Here is an 18,630-nt window from a genome sequence, read left to right as displayed (position 1 = left end):
GGATATAGATTGATAAGAATTAAGAAGTTAGATTATATCAGATTAAAAGTACTCACAACCTGCATGGGGAAGCTGGAAGAAATCTCTGTTTAGAGATAAGCATTTCCTTTGTACTTAGCTTAATTTATCTTAACTTTGTAACTACAATTTTGGTACATGAAAAATAAATATAAATATAATTTATTAAAAAAAAATACCAATCAATAGGATATTTACATGTATGTTAATATGCTAGGTCTTATATTTTTAATATGTCACTCAATTTTACTCATTTTTACGGTGCCATACCACTAAAGGAAAAAAGGAGCATATTTGCTGTTGCATAGAAAATAATGAGCAAAAACAATACATTTATTTCTAAAAACATTGTTGTGCTGTGTTTGGTTAGATCTAACAATAAATTGTTTAAGATAGAACAAAATCAAACATAGACCTTGTTGTCAACAGATGTCCGGTGGTCACAAGCATCGTTACAAGAACGTGGGCCTGAGCGCCGACGAGTTGCGGCGTCGGCGCGAAGAGGAGGGCGTGCAGCTGCGGAAACAGAAGAGAGAACAGCAACTATTCAAACGGAGAAATGTTAATTTGCCAGCACCGGACACACCTGATCTTGCTGTTCAGGTGAGGAATTGCATGTTAGAAGGGGATTATTGGGCAGTTTTCCATACAAAATAAAAATTCTTTTTTCCTAGCGCGACGGCAATAGTTTCTTTAAATACCTATTTTTCAAATTCATTGGGACTAGAGTCCCCTTTTTAACCGACATCAGAAAAGTAGGAGGTTTTTAATTTGTTGGAAATATTTTACTTTTTACTTAGTAAATCCTCAGTGTCGCCTTGTCTATCCAGTATTACTAGGCCTGTGATTGCTTTTTTTCGCCTGGGACAGTAATGTACTATTCTATGCATGCAAAAGCAATTATGTGTGTCACATTTTCAAGCCAATACTGCTGAACCAGCTTCGATAAAACTTGGCAAAGAGATAGTTTCTTAGAGGATGCTTTTATCCCAGATGCTTTTATCCCAGAAAATCAGTTCTCATAGGGTTTTTAAAATCCTAGGGAAGTTGCATGCATCAGCTGAATAATATTTATGCAGGAGGGTGGTAAAGGTCAGTGCTGCTGTCCTAACGAAGAGAGCAATAACTAGGTTTCGACTACTTTCGAGATATTCGCGGTTATGATTAGCTACTTACAAATCGTAATATTACATATTGCAGTTTTGATAACCAACAGAACCGAAACTACTGAAGATACAAAAAAGACGTCTAAGGCGAAAATATAGAGCTCATTTTCCTGATTACGGATATGGTCTTAAGTCAATTTGCCCAAAAACTCGACTTATTGCACTCTTTGTTAGGACGGCAGAGTGGATTGATGGGGTGGAGAAGCAGGATTTCAATTAAGAGCTGAAAGGAAGGCAAAGTTTGCTTGACCCAACCCAGGTCTTGCATGACTGGCTGCAGTTAATATATATTGGCAATATTTGTATGCAGGAAGATGTGACGGTGTCGTCGTCGGACGACATCTCGCCCGCCATGGTGGCGGCGCTGTACGGCGCCGACGTGCAGGAGCAGGTGGCGGCCACACAGAAGTTCCGCAAGCTGCTCAGTCGGGAGCCCAACCCTCCCATCGACGAAGTCATACGGACTGGAATTGTTCCTAAATTTGTTGAATTTCTAACAAATAGTTCTAATCCTACATTACAGGTACGATTTTAATTAATGTTCCGGATTGCTTCTTGTTTGATATCTTTATCTCTATTTTGTGAGTCCAGATACTTGAAGTTTTGCATGTAGGTTTTTTTTACAACATAGAACCCTCATCACAAAGAAACTATTTTCAAAATTCCACCTGAGCAAAACTGGGGCCAGCTTGTTAGTGTAGGATATTTTAATGTAACATTAAATAAAGTTAAACTCTGTTATATACAAAATATTTTTATTAGCTTTTCACATATTTACCGAACGTTATGAATTCTTTTTGATTTGTTTGGCACGTTTGTTTTGCCTGTGTCATTGAGAGGAGATGGCGAACACTAATAATAACATTGTTACCATAAAATAAGGAGTTGCTCATAAAGCTGCATTGTTTTCAACTCAGCGTGTTATTTATTTATACATTAGTGTTCTCGATTGCAGTTCGAAGCGGCATGGGCGCTAACGAACATAGCGTCAGGGTCGTCGGAGCAAACGCGCGTCGTGGTGGAGTGCGGAGCGGTGCCCGTGCTGGTGGCGCTGGCGGGCGCGGGCGCGGGCGACGACGTGCGCGAGCAGGCGGTGTGGGCACTGGGCAACGTGGCCGGGGACTCGCCGCGCTGCAGGGACGCGGTGCTAGCTGCGGGGCTACTGCCGCCCCTGCTGGAGTGAGTGAATTTGCACTTTGATGTACGCTCGTAGAATTGGAGTAGCAATTCCGCGAAACTATTGCAGCAAAAACTTGTCGCACTTATGACCTTTTTATCAAACCCTGTGCACTTAACGCATGTGCATAACCGTGCCACGCGAATATGATCACTAAGCTGCTAAACGACTTACGACCTTTGAGTGTACAGGAGCATGTGATGTAGACTCGACGGCAACAATAAAAGATCTCCCTTCGAGCACGGCATTAATTTTTACGCTCACAGACAGTTCTTCTCAATAATTATGTTTTTGCTTGCGTATTTTTCTAATGTCTACTTTGTGTTTCAGAATTCTAAACAAGTTTTCTTTGTTTCAGTATTCTAAATAAGTATTCAAGATTATCTATGACGAAAAATGCAGTATGGACACTGTCAAATCTCTGCAGAGGAAAAAATCCCCCCACGAACTTTGAAGCTGTTGCACCAGGTATTTAATTTAAATATAATGTATAAAACAAAAAAATTACTAACTGACTGATCTATCAACGCATTCCTCAAACCACTGGATGAATTGGGTTGAAATTTGACATGCAGATAGCTATTATGATGTAGACATCTGCTAAGAAAAGACTTTTGAAAATTCAACCCCTAAGGGGGTAAAAAGGGGGGGAGTTTGAAATATGTGTAGTCGATGCAAACGAAATCGTGGGCATTATTTTAGTAAGTACATATAAGTTCTAAAACTAAAAACAGACTTACTTAAAATATCACTCACAAAGTATGTGGTATAGGTGAAAAGATGAGGAATGGATACCAGCCGGGCGATTCAGAACATTCGATTCTGTAAGTTATCGTTCGATAAGATATTTATGATATATTATAATTTTTCATTGAAAATTACATCTTATCGAACAATAACTTACCGAATCGAGTGTTCTGAATCGCCCGGCAGGTAGGATCAATTAAAAAACTTACAATCTCTAAATTGGCTTAAAGTTTGGTCTGTTGGGAGGCTTTGACCTGGCTAGTTAACACCCTACCAGCAAAGGCAAGTGATTTGGCATTCCAACAATTTGTTGCTTTCAGATCAATTGAAGGGTATGGGAAACAACAAACGGACGTATCCGTAAGTCGCGGCTGACGACTAGGACTCGTAGGTGTGCAGTCGTTTTTGACGCGGCTAGCGACATTTAAAATACTGTCGGACGTCCGAACGCTCAAGGTTACGTCCGCGGCTAAGGCCCAATAGTTTGCACAGTTCAGTCTGTATTTTACTATCCAAATACCTATAAGGGGGTTAGCCGCGTCCAATAATTTGTTTCCACCATTTGTATATCCATCCAGCTAAGCCCGCTTCTATTAAAACAACTGGAGGTTTATATCGCCGGCAAGGACTAATTTGAGTATAACCTCGTTACTTACGCAACTAAATTACTGTCAATAATAAAAAAAATCAATAATAAAATGTAATATAAATTGACATGGTCGTGTGGCCGGGTAACGGTGTCCCTAGCTTTGATTGAAATGATTAAAGTTAAGAGTTGTGCCGTGTGTGAGAACAGCAGTCGCCTCGCAGTTGGTAACGCCCGTTAGTTGCCGTCTCCGGTGTGCGAAGGGTCTCTGTACAAGTTCCCGGTGTGGCAGGCATCCCCGTGCTGGCGAGGCTTCTGCACCACATGGACGCGGATGTGCTGAGCGACGCGTGCTGGGCGCTGTCCTACCTGTCCGACGGCCCCAACGAGAAGATCCAGGCCGTCATCGACGCGGGCGTCTGCAGGCGTCTGGTCGAGCTGCTTATGTGAGTATCATCGATGTGTATGGACTCATAGACTGCATCACATGTTGATATCATTATATAGTCGCAGGATGTTCATTTGTTTAGTACAATAAATGTGTGTAGGCACAACAAATACACAGTGGTGTCGGCGGCGCTGCGCGCGGTGGGCAACATCGTGACAGGCAACGACGCGCAGACGCAGGCCGTGCTCAACTGCAACCCGCTGCCCAGCCTGCACGCGCTGCTGCGCTCCGCCACCGAAGCGCTGCGCAAGGAGGCGTGCTGGACTCTGTCCAACATCACCGCCGGCAACGCGGCGCAGATACAGGTGCGGCACGATACACGAGTTTCCGCACCGGAACAGTCCCATTGGCACCCTTGGGGCATGGAACCCCAAAAAGGAGCAAAAATTTTTGTTAATCCATAATAATACTATTATAATAGACATAAGGTATAAGGTATATCAGAACTGCTGCATTAAGTTCCACGGGGGAATAAAAGGTCTCCATCATATTCAAGATTTTTGTTCTATTATTGATTATAATTATTATATTGTAATACATTATTATTATTTTTTTTTGCAGGCAGTCATAGACGCGAACATATTCCCCACGCTGATAGATATTTTAAGAAACGCCGAATTCAAAACCAGGAAAGAGGCCGCCTGGGCGATAACCAATGCGACAAGTGGAGGGACGCATCAACAAATTAGGTAAATGTGTATTGTATGATTCTTCTTCTTTCTTCCTGGGTTTCTTTTCCGCACTTAGACGTCTGTCTGTCTGTCTGAATTTGAATTTATTAAGCAATTTAAATCGACACCTAAGATTTCATTATGATTGGAAAAGTCGACGTCATTATGATTAGTTTCACAGGCAAATTTCACAGGTAGGCAATGGGCAAGGCACATAGTTCGATACACTAGGTGGACAGAAGACATCAACGAGACCGCTGGATTCAGGCGGCGCAAAACTGTGCCATGTGTGAAATTCCTACAAGAGACATAATAATAATTATGTGTATGAAGTCTGTTTAATAGGTTGATGATAATGACTGTGGCGAGAACTGTATTGTGTTACTAGTCGATGCCCACGATTTCGCCCGCGTGGATTTAGGTTTTTCGAAATCCCGTGGGAACTCTTTGATTTTCCGGGATAAAAAGTAGCCTATGTGCGAATCCAGGATATTATCTATCTCCATTCCAAATTTCAGCCAAATCCGTCCTATAGTTTTTGCGTGAACGAGTAATAAACATACCTACACACATACACACAAACTTTCGCCTTTATAATATTAAGTGTGATGTTTGTTTTCAGTTACCTTGTACAACAGGGCTGCATTCCGCCTCTCTGCGACCTGCTCACTCTGACCGACACGAAGACAGTGCAAGTGGCGCTCAACGGACTGGACAACATACTGAAAGCGGGACAGCACGCAGACCAGCGCGACAACCCGTACGCTGTGCTACTTGAAGAGTGCTTTGGTAAGTCACCTCGTGCAACAGGGCGGCATACCTTTTCTTGTGACCTATTCACTATGACCGTGCATATGCAAGTGGCGCTACTAGGCCTACCGACATTGTGCTTTCTGCGGCATGATTCGCTAACTCAGTGTGTAACCACTGAATGATAGCCACCGAGCTCGTTTGACATTGCTTGCTTCTACATTGCTACTTCACTGAGTGATATCAAAATAATTAGCATTATAACCACAAAGTGGATTAAAAGTAAATGTCATATGAGCTTGGTGGCTATCATTCAGTGTTAGATACTGAGTTAGCGAATCAGTAGGCTGACCCGAGGGCGCCATTCAAGTTACCTTTGCACCATTTACACTTTGTACGGGAGCGGGTGATGTGCGCTGACCGTAACACGATCTTCCTTCAGACTGTTGCTATATATGGCGATCCAGCTGGTCCGACTGTTGTATCTTGGAACTTGTATAATAATATGGTGCTTTACAAGGAAAGTTTCGTTAGCGCGATTGACTTTGTATGTCAAAAGATTGAAGACCTTGTGGCTACAGCTAGTTATAATGTTTTAAATTACTTGCTCCCGGTACACTAATGGCTGTTGAAGCTCACCTTTGCATGAAGGATATTCAAATCTACTACTCAGTATAATTGATTCACGTAGCTGCATTAGGCGAGTTAATTCTACAAAATAGTATTCTTGATTCACCTGGGTTCACCTGAATCAAGTCTATGGCATCTTTCATATTAGTTTGAGTAGTTTTGTATGTGGAGACCGCCATAACTTGTCGGTACTGCGAGGCACGAGCTACTCTGGATAGATCGTTATTCTGGGTTCTATGTGGATCTTCTCATTTCTGGATTTTACATTCATCAGCTCAACCCATTGTCAGCACACTAGCGGTATGGGTCTCCTCAGAAGGGGCCATAGTCATTCACTACATTGGCCAGTGCGGATTTTACATTGCTTAATAATTAATTACTTTTTCCAGGCGTAGACAAAATAGAGTTCCTCCAGTCGCACGAGAACCTCGACATCTACCAGAAGTCGTTCGAGATCATCGAGAACTACTTCGGGTCGGAGAGCGAGGACGGGCGCGTGTTGCCCGACGTGTCTTCCACCGCAGAGTTCACCTTCGGGCCCAGCTCCGAGCCCACGGGGTACAACTTCTGAGCGACGAGCGCCCGCTGTGCAGTGAGTATCGCACTCCGCATACACAGAGTGCCACCCATGAGCACGAGAACTCGAGATCATCTAGATTCTAGAACTACTGCGAGTCGTAGAGCGAGGATGGGTGCGCGTGCCCGACGTGTCTATCACCGCAGGGTTCACCTTCGGGCCCAGCTCACCCCGCGGGTTACAACTTGTGAGCAACGAGTGACCTCTGTACAGTGAGTATCGCACTCCGCATACACAGAGTTCCACGAGCACGTTCGCAAAGTTGTTCGAGATCATCGATTTTTATGGCTAATATGAGCCACTCACGAACCAAAGAGGCGGTGGCATGCTTCATAAGCTTGTTATTGACGCGCAAGCTAAACTTGTCGATCATAGCAGAGGTTTTGGGCAGAAAGCAACATGTCTTTTACAGCTGAGTTCACCATCATGCTCAAACGACGATTTTAAAGACTACTGACACTTTGGGCCAAGTTGTTTTTGCCATGTCGAAGACTTGCTCTAGCTTGCATCCCAGGGACGGACATAGGCTACTTTTTATCCCGGGAAATCAAGGAGCTAAGGAGAAAGTTATAAAAATACGCAATGTCTACAAATATCCTTTCACGATGTTTCGTGCGGAACAGAATAATTAGCATTATGGTTTTAAACAGATTGAGTGAAACCACAATTTAATACTTGGCAGAATGTGTATCGGCCGTAAGTCTTACCCGCCTAGAAACTTTTTAATAATGAAAAAAAAAATTGTTCTAGATTTGGGTCTCGACAGTAGCAGTATTTCACAAGGTGAACTACGAACTCCAAGAGTAAATATATTTTCACTTATTATGTAGTTTAGATGATTATATTAATTTATACCGCAAATTATACACGAAAAATAACCTTGCCTTATTTTTTCGCTCGCTGCTGTTATAGATAACGAACGGCGTCAACATAGTTTTCATATTTTGACATTCATGTCTGTTTAAAACAAACGATTCATGTTTTTGTGATAAATAGTTTTAATTCGTTATATATATTCGAATTAAATATTGCTACCAACACATTTTTGCGTTTTTTTTTCGCTTTGAAACCCAGACAAACAATCGAAAGCCAATAATCGTGATTCATTCTATTGATATTTGCCTTGATTTTTTGATTGGTTACATCCATAATATTTATAATAGAATTGACTAAGCCAGGCAGAAAGCTTTTGAAACTGGTGATTATAGCTGCTGCAAAATGACAGCAAAGGCGACACTAGGCGTGACGCCATCGTGGTTAATTGAGCGCGTGTAAGGGAGGTATGAGATGCCCTCACTACGCCTCTATACTCTTTCACTTTTTTAAAATATGATGAGTATTCTATTGTACACAATCCACAAATTGATAGGTGCTATCCTTTTCACATGTTCCCTGCAGATAAGCTTTTCTGGAGGGAACATGTGAAACAACAAGCCAAGGAATGAACAAGCCCGCGAGAGCCAGACCTTCGTTATTTTATAAAGCCGAGTTTCTCTGCGTATTGTCCCCAACACCAGAAGGAACGATCAGCTACTATGAAGTTTGGATCATGGTGGCTTTAGGAGATAACAGTTAACAAAGGTGTAAAAAATCTTACTTCAAAGTATAGTGTATTATATTTTATATTTTCTTCAGAATAGTACCTATTAGAAATCACGTCATGCATTGACAGAGATTTAGTATCGTGGCAACCTACCAGACATCCTTAAACCTTAATCTTTTCTCCTGGTGTGAGAGAATACGCAGAGACGCTTTCAGCTTTTATAAAATAATGAAGGTCTGGCCCTTGCGGGCTCTCTCTCCCTATTTATTACCTGTTTCTTTCGGAGTTTACCGTTGGCCATAAGTCTGACAGGTTTATATTATGAACTCACGACTTTATGATTAAGAATGAAATATAATCATCCTTACTTTATAACTTCTTTATTGATTCAAAATACAAAATCTTAACAATAAAATGGCAACAATTGAATTACTATTAAAACTATTTAAACATTAACAGCAACATTAAAATATAAAGTACTTAATGTAATTTAAAATTGAGTGTGCCTATTGATAGTCACTTGGTCCCGCTCATTGTTTTACTGTGTATCGCTGGCCATACACGATAAGTTTACATTTGATCTTGAGTTTGCAGCGGACTTGAAGCGGCGCGGGCGTCTATTAGGGTGAGATTTATAAAGCGCACTTTGACTTTACTCAGACTTAAGATTGAGTTAAAACGAGACAGATTTATGTGAGAGATATACATCTGTCTCGTTTTAACTCTGGCTTAAGAGGGCTCTCTCCGTCAGTCGTTTCATACAATCGTAGTTCCAATTTCATTTGAATATTAAGCAACCAATGTCCATGAAATTTTGCAGACATATTCTAGAAACTAATATCTATGTCTGTGGTTTTCCAGATTTCTGTTAGAATATTCGGTTTCAAAGTTACGCGGTCTTAAAAATTTTCATACAAATCTTTAAGCCCTGTAATTTTAAAACTACATATTTTTAGAAAAATCTAAAACACCACAGACACAGATATTAGTTTCTAGAATATGTCTGCAAAATTTCATGGACTTTGGTTGCTTAATATTCAAATGAAATTGGAACTACGATTGTATGAAACGAGCAGAAACGAGTGACGGAGAGAGCCCTGTTAAGTCTAAGCAAAGTCTGAGTGCGGTTTATGGATCTCACCCTTAAACTTGCATACGGTGTATGGCGTTGGCTATCATGTGATTGAACACCGCTCCAAGTCCGCTGCAAACTTGATCGTATATGATGGTTAAAAACCGGTCAAGTGCGAATCGGACTCGCACACAAAGGGAAAGTTCTAAAGGAAATACGGAACCCTTATTGGATCACTTTATCTGTCTGTCCGTCCAACCGTCGTGTCTGTCAAGAAAACCTATAGGGTACTTCCTGTTGACCTAGAATCACGAAATTTGGTAGGTAGGTGGGTCTTATAGTACAAATAAAGGAATAAATCCGAAAACAAAATTTGTGATACATCAGAAAAAAATTCTTTAATGTGTTCACGAAAAAAATAATTTAATAGATGGCGCTGTTGTCGTTAACTTGCTGTGTTGCGCATAAAAGTATTAAAATATCTTGTACAATGGTACGGAACCCTTCGTATGCGAGTCCAACTCGCACTTGACCAGTTTTTTTTAAATTTAAAGGTTTAAATACTAAAAGCTCTATGAACGATGGAAGCCCGACACTATACATATTATGTGATATGTGATGTCACAACCACTTCGAGTGTGCGAGTGTGCGACGCAGATAGCGAGATATTTCCACATTAGCCTCTTCTTTCTTATTATAATCATCGCGTCCCCTTTTCGAAAAATTTCGGTCATCACTCTAAAAGCGGTCACTAATTAAAGCACCTACAGCTGGTGGTCTTTGGTATAATACGCGTCGAACATAAAGCATATACAATTATGTATGTTGTTTACATAGCTTTAAAACTTATACATACAAGTTTAGCATGTATAAGTCTCAGCTGAATAATAATTAATAAAATCGCACAGAAGTATAAAATTGATCTATACTTAATATTATAAAGAGGAAAGATTTGTTTGTAATACATAAACTCCGAAACTACTTAACCGATTTTTATAATTGTTTCATCAGTATAAAGCTCATCAAGAAATTATATAGACTACGTATTGCATACTAGCTGGTTCTCGCAACTTTGTCGCGTCGATTTAGTTTTTAAAATCACGCAGGAACTTTGTTATCCGGGATAAAAAGTAGCCTATACCATTCTCTAGGTCTTAAACTACTCGTATATCTATGCAAAAAATCACGTCGATCCATTCCTCCGTTGTGGCGTGATTATAGGAGAAACAAACAAACACACTTTCGCATTTATATTAAATGGCAAATATATATAAACGTAGTTATTATATCTAATTTCACCCGAGCCAAGCCGGGCGGATCAGCTAGTGCAATATATAAAGTATTGTGCCAAAAAAATATACCGTATAAAGAGCATTTGAATTGTAGCTATATTTTTACCCGTATATTTTATCAGTTTGTCAAAATTTTGATATTAACTCCTGTAGTTAATTTTGGTCTAGCTTAATCTACCATTGCACTCCTATATCGTTGAAATACACTAAAGTTCTAAGGAATAAATGTTCTTCGTGTAATTTTTCCCAAAACATCATTCTCTCATAGAAGGGATTTCTTCCTTTAGTAAGTTCTGAACCTATGCTTAGGTAATTTAATGTTTTTTCGTCGTGTATAGGGTCCCATGTTATTTGTAGCAGTGGATCATTTTCGTCTGGCGTTGGGTTTCTGGAAGAAATTAAAACTTCATGACTTGAGAAAAACAATTCATAATCCAAATTACAATGCAAAGAAGTTAAAAAAGCTTGTTTATTGACTATATCTTTAAATAATTTGGATTATAACTCTTCAATCCTGATGCTCCAGGGGACCTGACCACCAAAGCTGATGGGATTTAGAAACTGTTGGCTATAAATTGATATTGGAGGCACCTTAGATACCAACTAAAGACTTCGTCGTTGACCTCGAGCACCCAACTCAACCTTGATTCTGTAAGGAATTGCATTCCTAAATCTAGGTGGTCCCGCGAGATTTTGAAAAGATCATCCGTTTAAATATTTTTACGGGGTACACAGTACATATATACCTTGCATCCCGGGGAGACGGGCTATTGCGGATAGGCTACTCCCACGGGATTTATAAATACATAAACCCACTATCTAGTACCAAGTAAAGACTGTTGTTGACCTTAAGGACCCAAGTCCTCAACCCTGACGCTGTAAGGAATTGCATTCCTAAATCCTGGTGATCCCACGGGATTTTTAAAGGATCATCCTTTTGAATGTTTTTACGTGGTACAGAAATACATAGCATGACGGGGACGGGCTATTACGGATAGGCTACTTTTGTCCTGGAAAATCAAAAGTTCCCACGGGATTTTAAAAAACCTAAATACACGCGAGTGAAGCTGCGGGCATCATCTAGTCAATACTAAAATTATAAATGCGTTAGTGTGTCTATCTCTCTCCGCTAGATTTCTCGTCCCATCCGGTTAAACGATTCTGGCAAAAGGTACAGAGTTATCTCGTATCCCGGGAAAGGGCATTTTATCCCAGGGAATTAAACAGTTCCACAGGATTTTTACCTAGATCCACGCGGACGAAGGCGTGGGCATCGTCTAGTTTACTATGGTACAGCTTTGTCTGGTAGTCAGTTTATCGCAAAATAATTAGCAACAGGTCGTTTTCTAATCTACCTAAATATTATTATTACACAATGTTTTTACCCATATTTAGCAAAGTTTGTCCACATTTTGATGACTCGATTTCTGGTGGTTACAGAATCGCGACTTCCTTTACAGTGTGGCAAATCTGGTGGCTTTATACGGAATAGGAACGACACTTCCGCAGAGTGTCCGATCGAATTGAAGAAGTCGAGTAGTTTGGGAACACTCCATTCGCCGGCGTAATTCACGATGTAGTAATAGACAGGGTGGTCTGGAGCATATTGACTATGAAATGTAACTGTCTTGTTAACGTAGTATAGGAAGTAATAGTCACTCAACAATTGCAAATATTGGGTCCGCGTGTGCTCGTTAAGGGTTTCTGTACCTCTAAAATAAAAATTCAACAGTTGCTTCCCAATTTTTTTCGAGAAACACTCGTCCAACGCGAGTGACTTTGGGACGAGTAGCGATACGTCTTTATTGAACTTTTCGAAATCGGCATAAAAATCCTCCTTCATATATTGCAATACGGAAGCTTCGATATTATTGCTACCGATTATAATTGGCACTTTATTAAAATTTCCTGCTTTAATGAGCACAGCAGGACTCTTGTTGAGAAATACCGGCTGGCCCTCGAACTCTTCCTCGACGCAGGGCTTGAACATTGCATCAAACGTGTCGCCTTCGTCGCATTCGTATGCGCACACAGATAATCGTACGTACGCTTTCATTATCTCGAACGCTGGTATCAATCTTAATTCCTCGACTATATCGTACTTATTGGTTTTATTTATACTTAGTTCCTTAGCCAATTCTAAAACCGCTTGCGATGGATTTTTCGCCAGGGCCCACCTGTTAAGTGCGGAGGAACTTTGCATAACAGCCTTGTGAAACAGCCCCGTGGCCATGGGGGACAGCATCATGAAATGCACCGTGGAACCGCCTGTACCACTCCCGAAAAGCGTAACATTCGCAGGATCTCCTCCAAATATTGTTATATTCCTTTGAACCCATTTGAGAGCCATGACTATATCTTTTAAACCAACATTTCCAGGTGCTGAGATGTCGTTGATTGATAAAAAGCCAAATGGTCCCAGTCTGGAGCCACATCGAACAAAAACAATGTCTTGGTTTATAATGAGAGTTGGATCACAGAGATGATCAATATAAAATAAATAATTGTAGCTCCCGATCCAAAACATGACAGGCATTAATTTATCAGGCTTTAGATTTGGTGTGTGTACTTCAATGTAGAGGCAGTCTTCAGATCCAATAATTGTATTCCCCACATCCATACATAGAGGGGGAGGTGCATCAGCTGTGCAATCGCATACATTTGCCCAGGGTTTTGGAGGAATTGGAGGCTAAATAAATTTCATAAATATTAAATATTATCATGGTTGAAAATTTTTAAGTAAGTATTGTATATTTGGAACGCTTATGGTACTAAACTTGTTATACTGAATGTGCAACAGAGTAGTAGTTACAATTCACAGAAGTAGTAATTACAATAATTGTAGTTACAGTAGTTTGTACAAACTCATATTAATTCAGATAATATGATTACTAATAGGTACTTTTATTTCCATTTTAATAAAAGGGCACAAAATTATATTGTATGATCTTATATTTTAGTAAAACTTGCTTACCATAAATCGAAGATTCCCAAGTGGGGGCTTTGCGTAAGGAATATTCTTAAATTTATGAAAGGTACCCTCATTTTGTTTGTCTATATACCCACATATGAGGCCTTCGCTTATTTCTACAATGGATTTGGAATCATCAGGTAAGTCATCCATTTTATCCCTAAGTGCCTATTCTGAGCTGAAAAAAAGAATATATTTTATTATACTGGCTAGCTGGTTCTGCTTCAGATATCTATTTTAAATCAAAAAGCTAATGAGTAAACACCATCTAACAGCTTTGTGGTTTAAATATGACAAATAAAGTATGCGACTAGCGACTGCTCACAGTTTCACTTGCTGAAATTATAAACCACTTTATTCTGCTATCATGCGCCAGTGTGTATTTTGAAAAATCTGGCTTTCTTTACATCATAAAAGGAACCTCTTTGCAAAACAGCTTTCTTGACCTAGGGTCTGGGCTGGGTGTTGATTAAACAGTCACAAGAGAGTAAGGACTTGATGTATATTTTATTTTATAGTATGTCAACACGTAAATCATAGTCTACTGTAGATAGAAAACAATTTTCTATTTATACTCACATGAGGTTGGTATCATAGGTCAATTGGACTCCATAGGACATTCATGTTCATTGATGGATCTGGTGTTAAATATTTTGACTTCAATCTTCTACTTAACTTCTTGAGAACCTTGCGAAGTTATTTATATATATATGATATATATAATAAATATTATATATTATTATAAGAAATAATGATTGTGACTATCACAATCATTATTTTATATTAGCCTATGTATTTATTAAAACATCTTTATTCCTGAATACTATTACAAAGAATAAAAATACAGGATACACTTAAAAACAAAGGGAGACCTTATCATTACAGTTCTTTACAACCAAAATCACATTTTTCTTTAACATTAGAAGAGCTGACCCCTAATGATAAGATTAACAGTCATTTGTCATTACATTAGTGTTATAATAATTTCACAAGGATTAATAATATGGAGCTTGATTATTGTAACTCTTAAATTGACTGATTTCTTGATAAAAGACATGACAGCTTTAAAGATAACAAAATAGTAATATAATATTATAATAGTAAGACTTCTAACATTAGGTACCTACATACCTTAATAATAATCTTCTTTCTACTTCCTGGGTCTGGTCTAGATCTAAATAAATAAATTATTATCACACTTGATACTACAGTGTAAACACTAAATAAAAGGGTAAAAGCGGCTTCCAATCAAGGTCGTTTCATTATCAGTAAGGTATCAAGCGGAATAATGAGTTGTGTAGATTATTATAAACCAAGAAACAGTAAACGAAGCAACAGCTGCTTATCCCTTCGCCAACGATATTAACAAAAATAATAGTGATAACAATAAAATTATTGTTGGAAAATATTTGATCAGCCGTTTTATTTTGTTTGATAGGTAGGTGTGTACAATATAATCCTACTCTATGGTGTGTACTGTGTACAAAAAAAAACACTCCAAAAAGGCAGAGGCCAGAGCACGCCCGCCAGCTAACACCAACACAGCGAAGTCCAGTCTTTTTTTTCTTTTCTTTAAATCTGGCTTTACTCTGATTAGCCAATGTCAAGTTTGTGATATTTTCAAGTTATTGAATTTATACAAGTATGGACTCTGTCTGCACCGGCGCCCGCCGACTTACGCGCGGCGCCCCTTTAGAGCGCTTCCCAGTCAGTTCCACTACCAAAAAACACCAACTAACACAAAAACACTCTTAACAAAAAAAAACACTCCAAACAAGCACAGCACGCGCGCCAGCAAACGCCATCACAGACGAAGTCCAAGTCCAGTCTTTTTCTTCCTTATTTCTGGTACACGGGTCAAATCCAGTTATTTTTAGTCTATATTTATTTTCAACTGACTTTACGTTTACGGCCATGTTTACGGCAGACGAATATAGTAGATAATCTATGGGCAGACGGCTCTGGCTCTAGGTAGTGGTATCAATGGCAGTTGACTCTGACCATAGAGTAATCTCTCTGACAGCAATTTGACATTAAGTAAAAACGGGTAACATTGATATAGTAGTGTAGTAGTGGGGGTTTTTAGGATGCCATCATGAAATAGAATAATAGAAGTAATAGCGAGTTCACTTGTAATACTTACTTGAAGCAAATACCAACTTATCGCTATTCTACTTCGACTAACAAATAAGAACGAGAGATCGGACCGGAGTCGGGTATAGACAGACTAGCAGATTCAGCTGATGTTATTGATAATAACTGACTAACGGCTTGGTGTGCTGTCCGAGAAAGGGCAGAGGAAACGCAAAGGCCAAACAACAGTTCCGAAAACGGTCACCACCCAGTTACCGATTTCAGTCAACGTTGACTACCCAAACGCGATCGACTGTCGCAACTAAGTCAAGGTCCCTCTTCATTTGACTAATAAAATTGCTTAGGTAGATACATGCCTATTATAGTTTTAATGGTAACTCTAAGCATGTTTTGAGCGTATTTCGCGTTCAGTTCGCGTAAAGTTCAGCTACTAAATCAACTCATTTGTTCTTTCAAAACCAACATTTACAAAAAATTATGCTTAAATAAACTGTACTGTCGACCTGCATTCTATTTAAAGCTACGACGACTGTCGTTGGGACTCTGGAGTCTGGACCCTTTGTATAAAAGGTAAAAAGTGGTGTACTCAGCCCTATTTAGCACATATGCCCGGCTATACCTAAAGGTCATCTGGGTGAATTGTAGGTAGGTATACCTAGGCCCATTGATTTTAGAGAGCTTAAACCCTTATTCGGGTTTTAAAGTTCATTCATATCTACCTAGATAATAATTAAAACTAACTGCTAAAAGTTTAGAAAGGTAACAGCAGTTTACAAACGTACAAACAATAAACCACGTACACGTAAAAAGAAAAGCGGAACTGGAACTTTAGAATTTCAGCCACAGCAGTTTATTGGCGGAGGTTCATTTATTCATAAGTAGGTATAGATACGTATTAAAATATAAGTACACAGTAATTATATTTATAATTTAGTCTGGTCCACCTCCCGATCGTAATACTGCCTTAAATTTTCTGTGTCCATAACGGAAGAATCACAAAATTTCATTTTCTCTACAAAATTCCTTTGTATTGTCGCAACGTCCTTTTCCAATGTATTCTTGAAGGCAGCCGTGTTGATCATATTCGCAAAGAATTTTCGATTGCCAGTAAACTGGGGTGCGTAACCCACTGTCGTCTTGGAAAAAGCATTGATGTAACTGTGGAGGTTGTCTACCAGGAATCTGGAAAATCATAGTCAAAACAAAATTCATATTTGAATAACTATTAAAAACAACAAACTATATACAATTGACGAATTTCTTAATGACAAGGTTGCATGGAAACCGCTTTGCATTCAGCAAGCCCACAAGACTAGTGTAATAGCTTGGATGAAGGATATCTCTATGATATGGAACGATTGCACTGATCACTAGTGATTTTATGTGGAGTTTTTTTCTCTGTCACTGAAGAATTGCAACAATTATTGCAGGATCCATAATATCATGACACAGATGCCCTTTAAAAATATTTTAGGTAGGTTTTGAACTGATGGCCTAATTTTTTATTGCAATTTTTAAGCTCCTGTATTTTTATATCTGTAAAAAATAACTAATTAGGTAGGTAATTTTTCACCTTTGATTAGACATTGATGTTTTTAGGCATAATGTGAACAACTGTTTGTAGTTTCCATACACAGGCATAGCTATTTTCAGGGCAGCGGCGACTCTGTTGTGAGAAAAAAAAATTAAGTAATAATTAATTAATTGTTCAAAATTATCTTAGAAGTAGGTACGTTTCTGATTTCAACTTAGATTACCTAGCTACTACTTAACTACCTATGATAAATCTATGCGATTCAACCAAGGCCACAATTACTAATGTGATATCAAACTTGTTCTAAATTCTTTAAACTGCGTATTTTTACGCTGGTACTAGTATTTTTTACAAATTCAAATTCAAATTCAAATCATTTTTATTCAAGTAAACTTTTACAAGTGATTTCGAATCGTCAAAATAATCTACACCTTACCTTTACCTTACCTTACCTTGCCTTTTACCTTGCCTTACCTTGCCTTTTTTTCGTCAGGAAAATCCGTCATGGATACTGCCGCACCGACCACGGGGGAGCACAGTGGTTATGTCGGACTCCTAACGACTAAAAGCCTCACGAAGTTCCATCTCACCGCTGACGACGGAGCATAAGGGACACTACGTGCCCCCAAACACCGTTAAAGGCGTGCCGGAACCACAGCACTCCAACCAACCCGAAGACCACACTGCGAACGACGGACCGCCCCGTGTCGATCATCCGCAGGTCCTCCCGAGGGCTAAGGTTCGCGGGGAGGGCAATTACTTTCCGCATTCCCCATCCTCAACATCTCTCTCGCCTGTCACCAAATTAGACTCCGGCAAGAATCCGGTGGGACAGCCAGTGATTGGATGGGTGATGAAACACTCATCACCAACCACCCAAAGCCACACCCTCCGCTCCTGGGGTTGTGCCCCATGAGTGCGTCTACTGCGCCCTCTGCTCAGGACACTCAGAGGGATGCGCGGACAACACCCCCTCCCTGCCAGGTCAATTAGCCATTGATTAACAATATCTCATGAAATAAAATGTCCGTAGTAGGTACATAGTAGTCCGTAGTAGGTACATAGTAGGAATACCACAGACTTCCTCTTAGGAATACACTGTGAATTTGGTAATAACGTAGGAACATTTTGTATCTCTACTTTGTTGGCGTTACCCTGCTAACCTTTGATTTTGATCCTGACACACGCAGTAACACAGTACAAGTAACACACTCGTAACAACACACAGCCGTTTTGAAATGCGCATAGTTTTTGCTGTAGAAAAATACCAAGGCAGGTTTCCGCTTCATATGTTTTTTTATGGAGCTATAAATATTGCCAAATTCTATTATGAAAGTCAATAAAATAAACAAAC

General features: G+C 39.5%; 3 protein-coding genes and 1 long non-coding RNA gene across 6 annotated transcripts in view; 2 read left to right on the top strand and 2 right to left on the bottom strand.

The window, feature by feature from the left end:
- The window catches only part of LOC123867487 (importin subunit alpha-7), a 9,714-nt gene extending 1,902 nt beyond the window's left edge, over positions 1-7,812 (top strand). The window contains exons 2-11 of the mRNA XM_045909534.1: positions 448-621; positions 1,495-1,707; positions 2,140-2,363; positions 2,720-2,829; positions 3,987-4,140; positions 4,243-4,447; positions 4,704-4,831; positions 5,436-5,602; positions 6,583-6,785; positions 7,521-7,812. Of these exons, the coding sequence (XP_045765490.1) occupies positions 448-621; positions 1,495-1,707; positions 2,140-2,363; positions 2,720-2,829; positions 3,987-4,140; positions 4,243-4,447; positions 4,704-4,831; positions 5,436-5,602; positions 6,583-6,764 (1,557 nt within the window). The 3' untranslated portion in view covers positions 6,765-6,785; positions 7,521-7,812. The remainder of the gene's footprint in view (positions 1-447; positions 622-1,494; positions 1,708-2,139; positions 2,364-2,719; positions 2,830-3,986; positions 4,141-4,242; positions 4,448-4,703; positions 4,832-5,435; positions 5,603-6,582; positions 6,786-7,520) is intronic.
- LOC123867503 overlaps positions 1-16,733 on the top strand; it is a 23,154-nt gene extending 6,421 nt beyond the window's left edge. Inside the window, exon 3 of the long non-coding RNA XR_006796431.1 lies at positions 16,657-16,733. This is a non-coding gene — a long non-coding RNA (uncharacterized LOC123867503). The remainder of the gene's footprint in view (positions 1-16,656) is intronic.
- Positions 10,588-15,093, bottom strand: LOC123867486 (juvenile hormone esterase-like). Of its 3 annotated transcripts, none has more exons than XM_045909530.1 (5): positions 14,780-15,093; positions 14,228-14,335; positions 13,652-13,826; positions 12,063-13,366; positions 10,588-11,065 (listed from the first exon to the last, which is right to left on the bottom strand). In XM_045909530.1, the coding sequence occupies exons 3-5, from the start codon at positions 13,799-13,801 to the stop codon at positions 10,852-10,854; spliced, it is 1,668 nt and encodes a 555-aa protein (XP_045765486.1). In that variant the 5' UTR covers positions 13,802-13,826; positions 14,228-14,335; positions 14,780-15,093; the 3' UTR covers positions 10,588-10,851. The 3 variants fall into 3 exon arrangements, with proteins under 3 accessions (XP_045765486.1, XP_045765488.1, XP_045765487.1); XM_045909532.1 differs by having other exon boundaries at positions 13,652-13,830; positions 14,236-14,335; positions 14,780-15,079; XM_045909531.1 differs by having other exon boundaries at positions 14,962-15,079.
- Positions 16,564-18,630, bottom strand: LOC123867497. The gene is made up of 3 exons (XM_045909546.1): positions 18,440-18,630; positions 17,316-17,408; positions 16,564-16,924 (listed from the first exon to the last, which is right to left on the bottom strand). Exons 1-3 carry the CDS (start codon positions 18,520-18,522, stop codon positions 16,666-16,668), a joined length of 435 nt encoding a protein of 144 aa, XP_045765502.1. The 5' UTR covers positions 18,523-18,630; the 3' UTR covers positions 16,564-16,665.

Source organism: Maniola jurtina, chromosome 8 (assembly GCF_905333055.1).
Source record: "Maniola jurtina chromosome 8, ilManJurt1.1, whole genome shotgun sequence".
Lineage (NCBI taxonomy): Eukaryota > Metazoa > Arthropoda > Insecta > Lepidoptera > Nymphalidae > Maniola > Maniola jurtina.
This window is presented reverse-complemented; position numbering and strand designations above follow the sequence as displayed.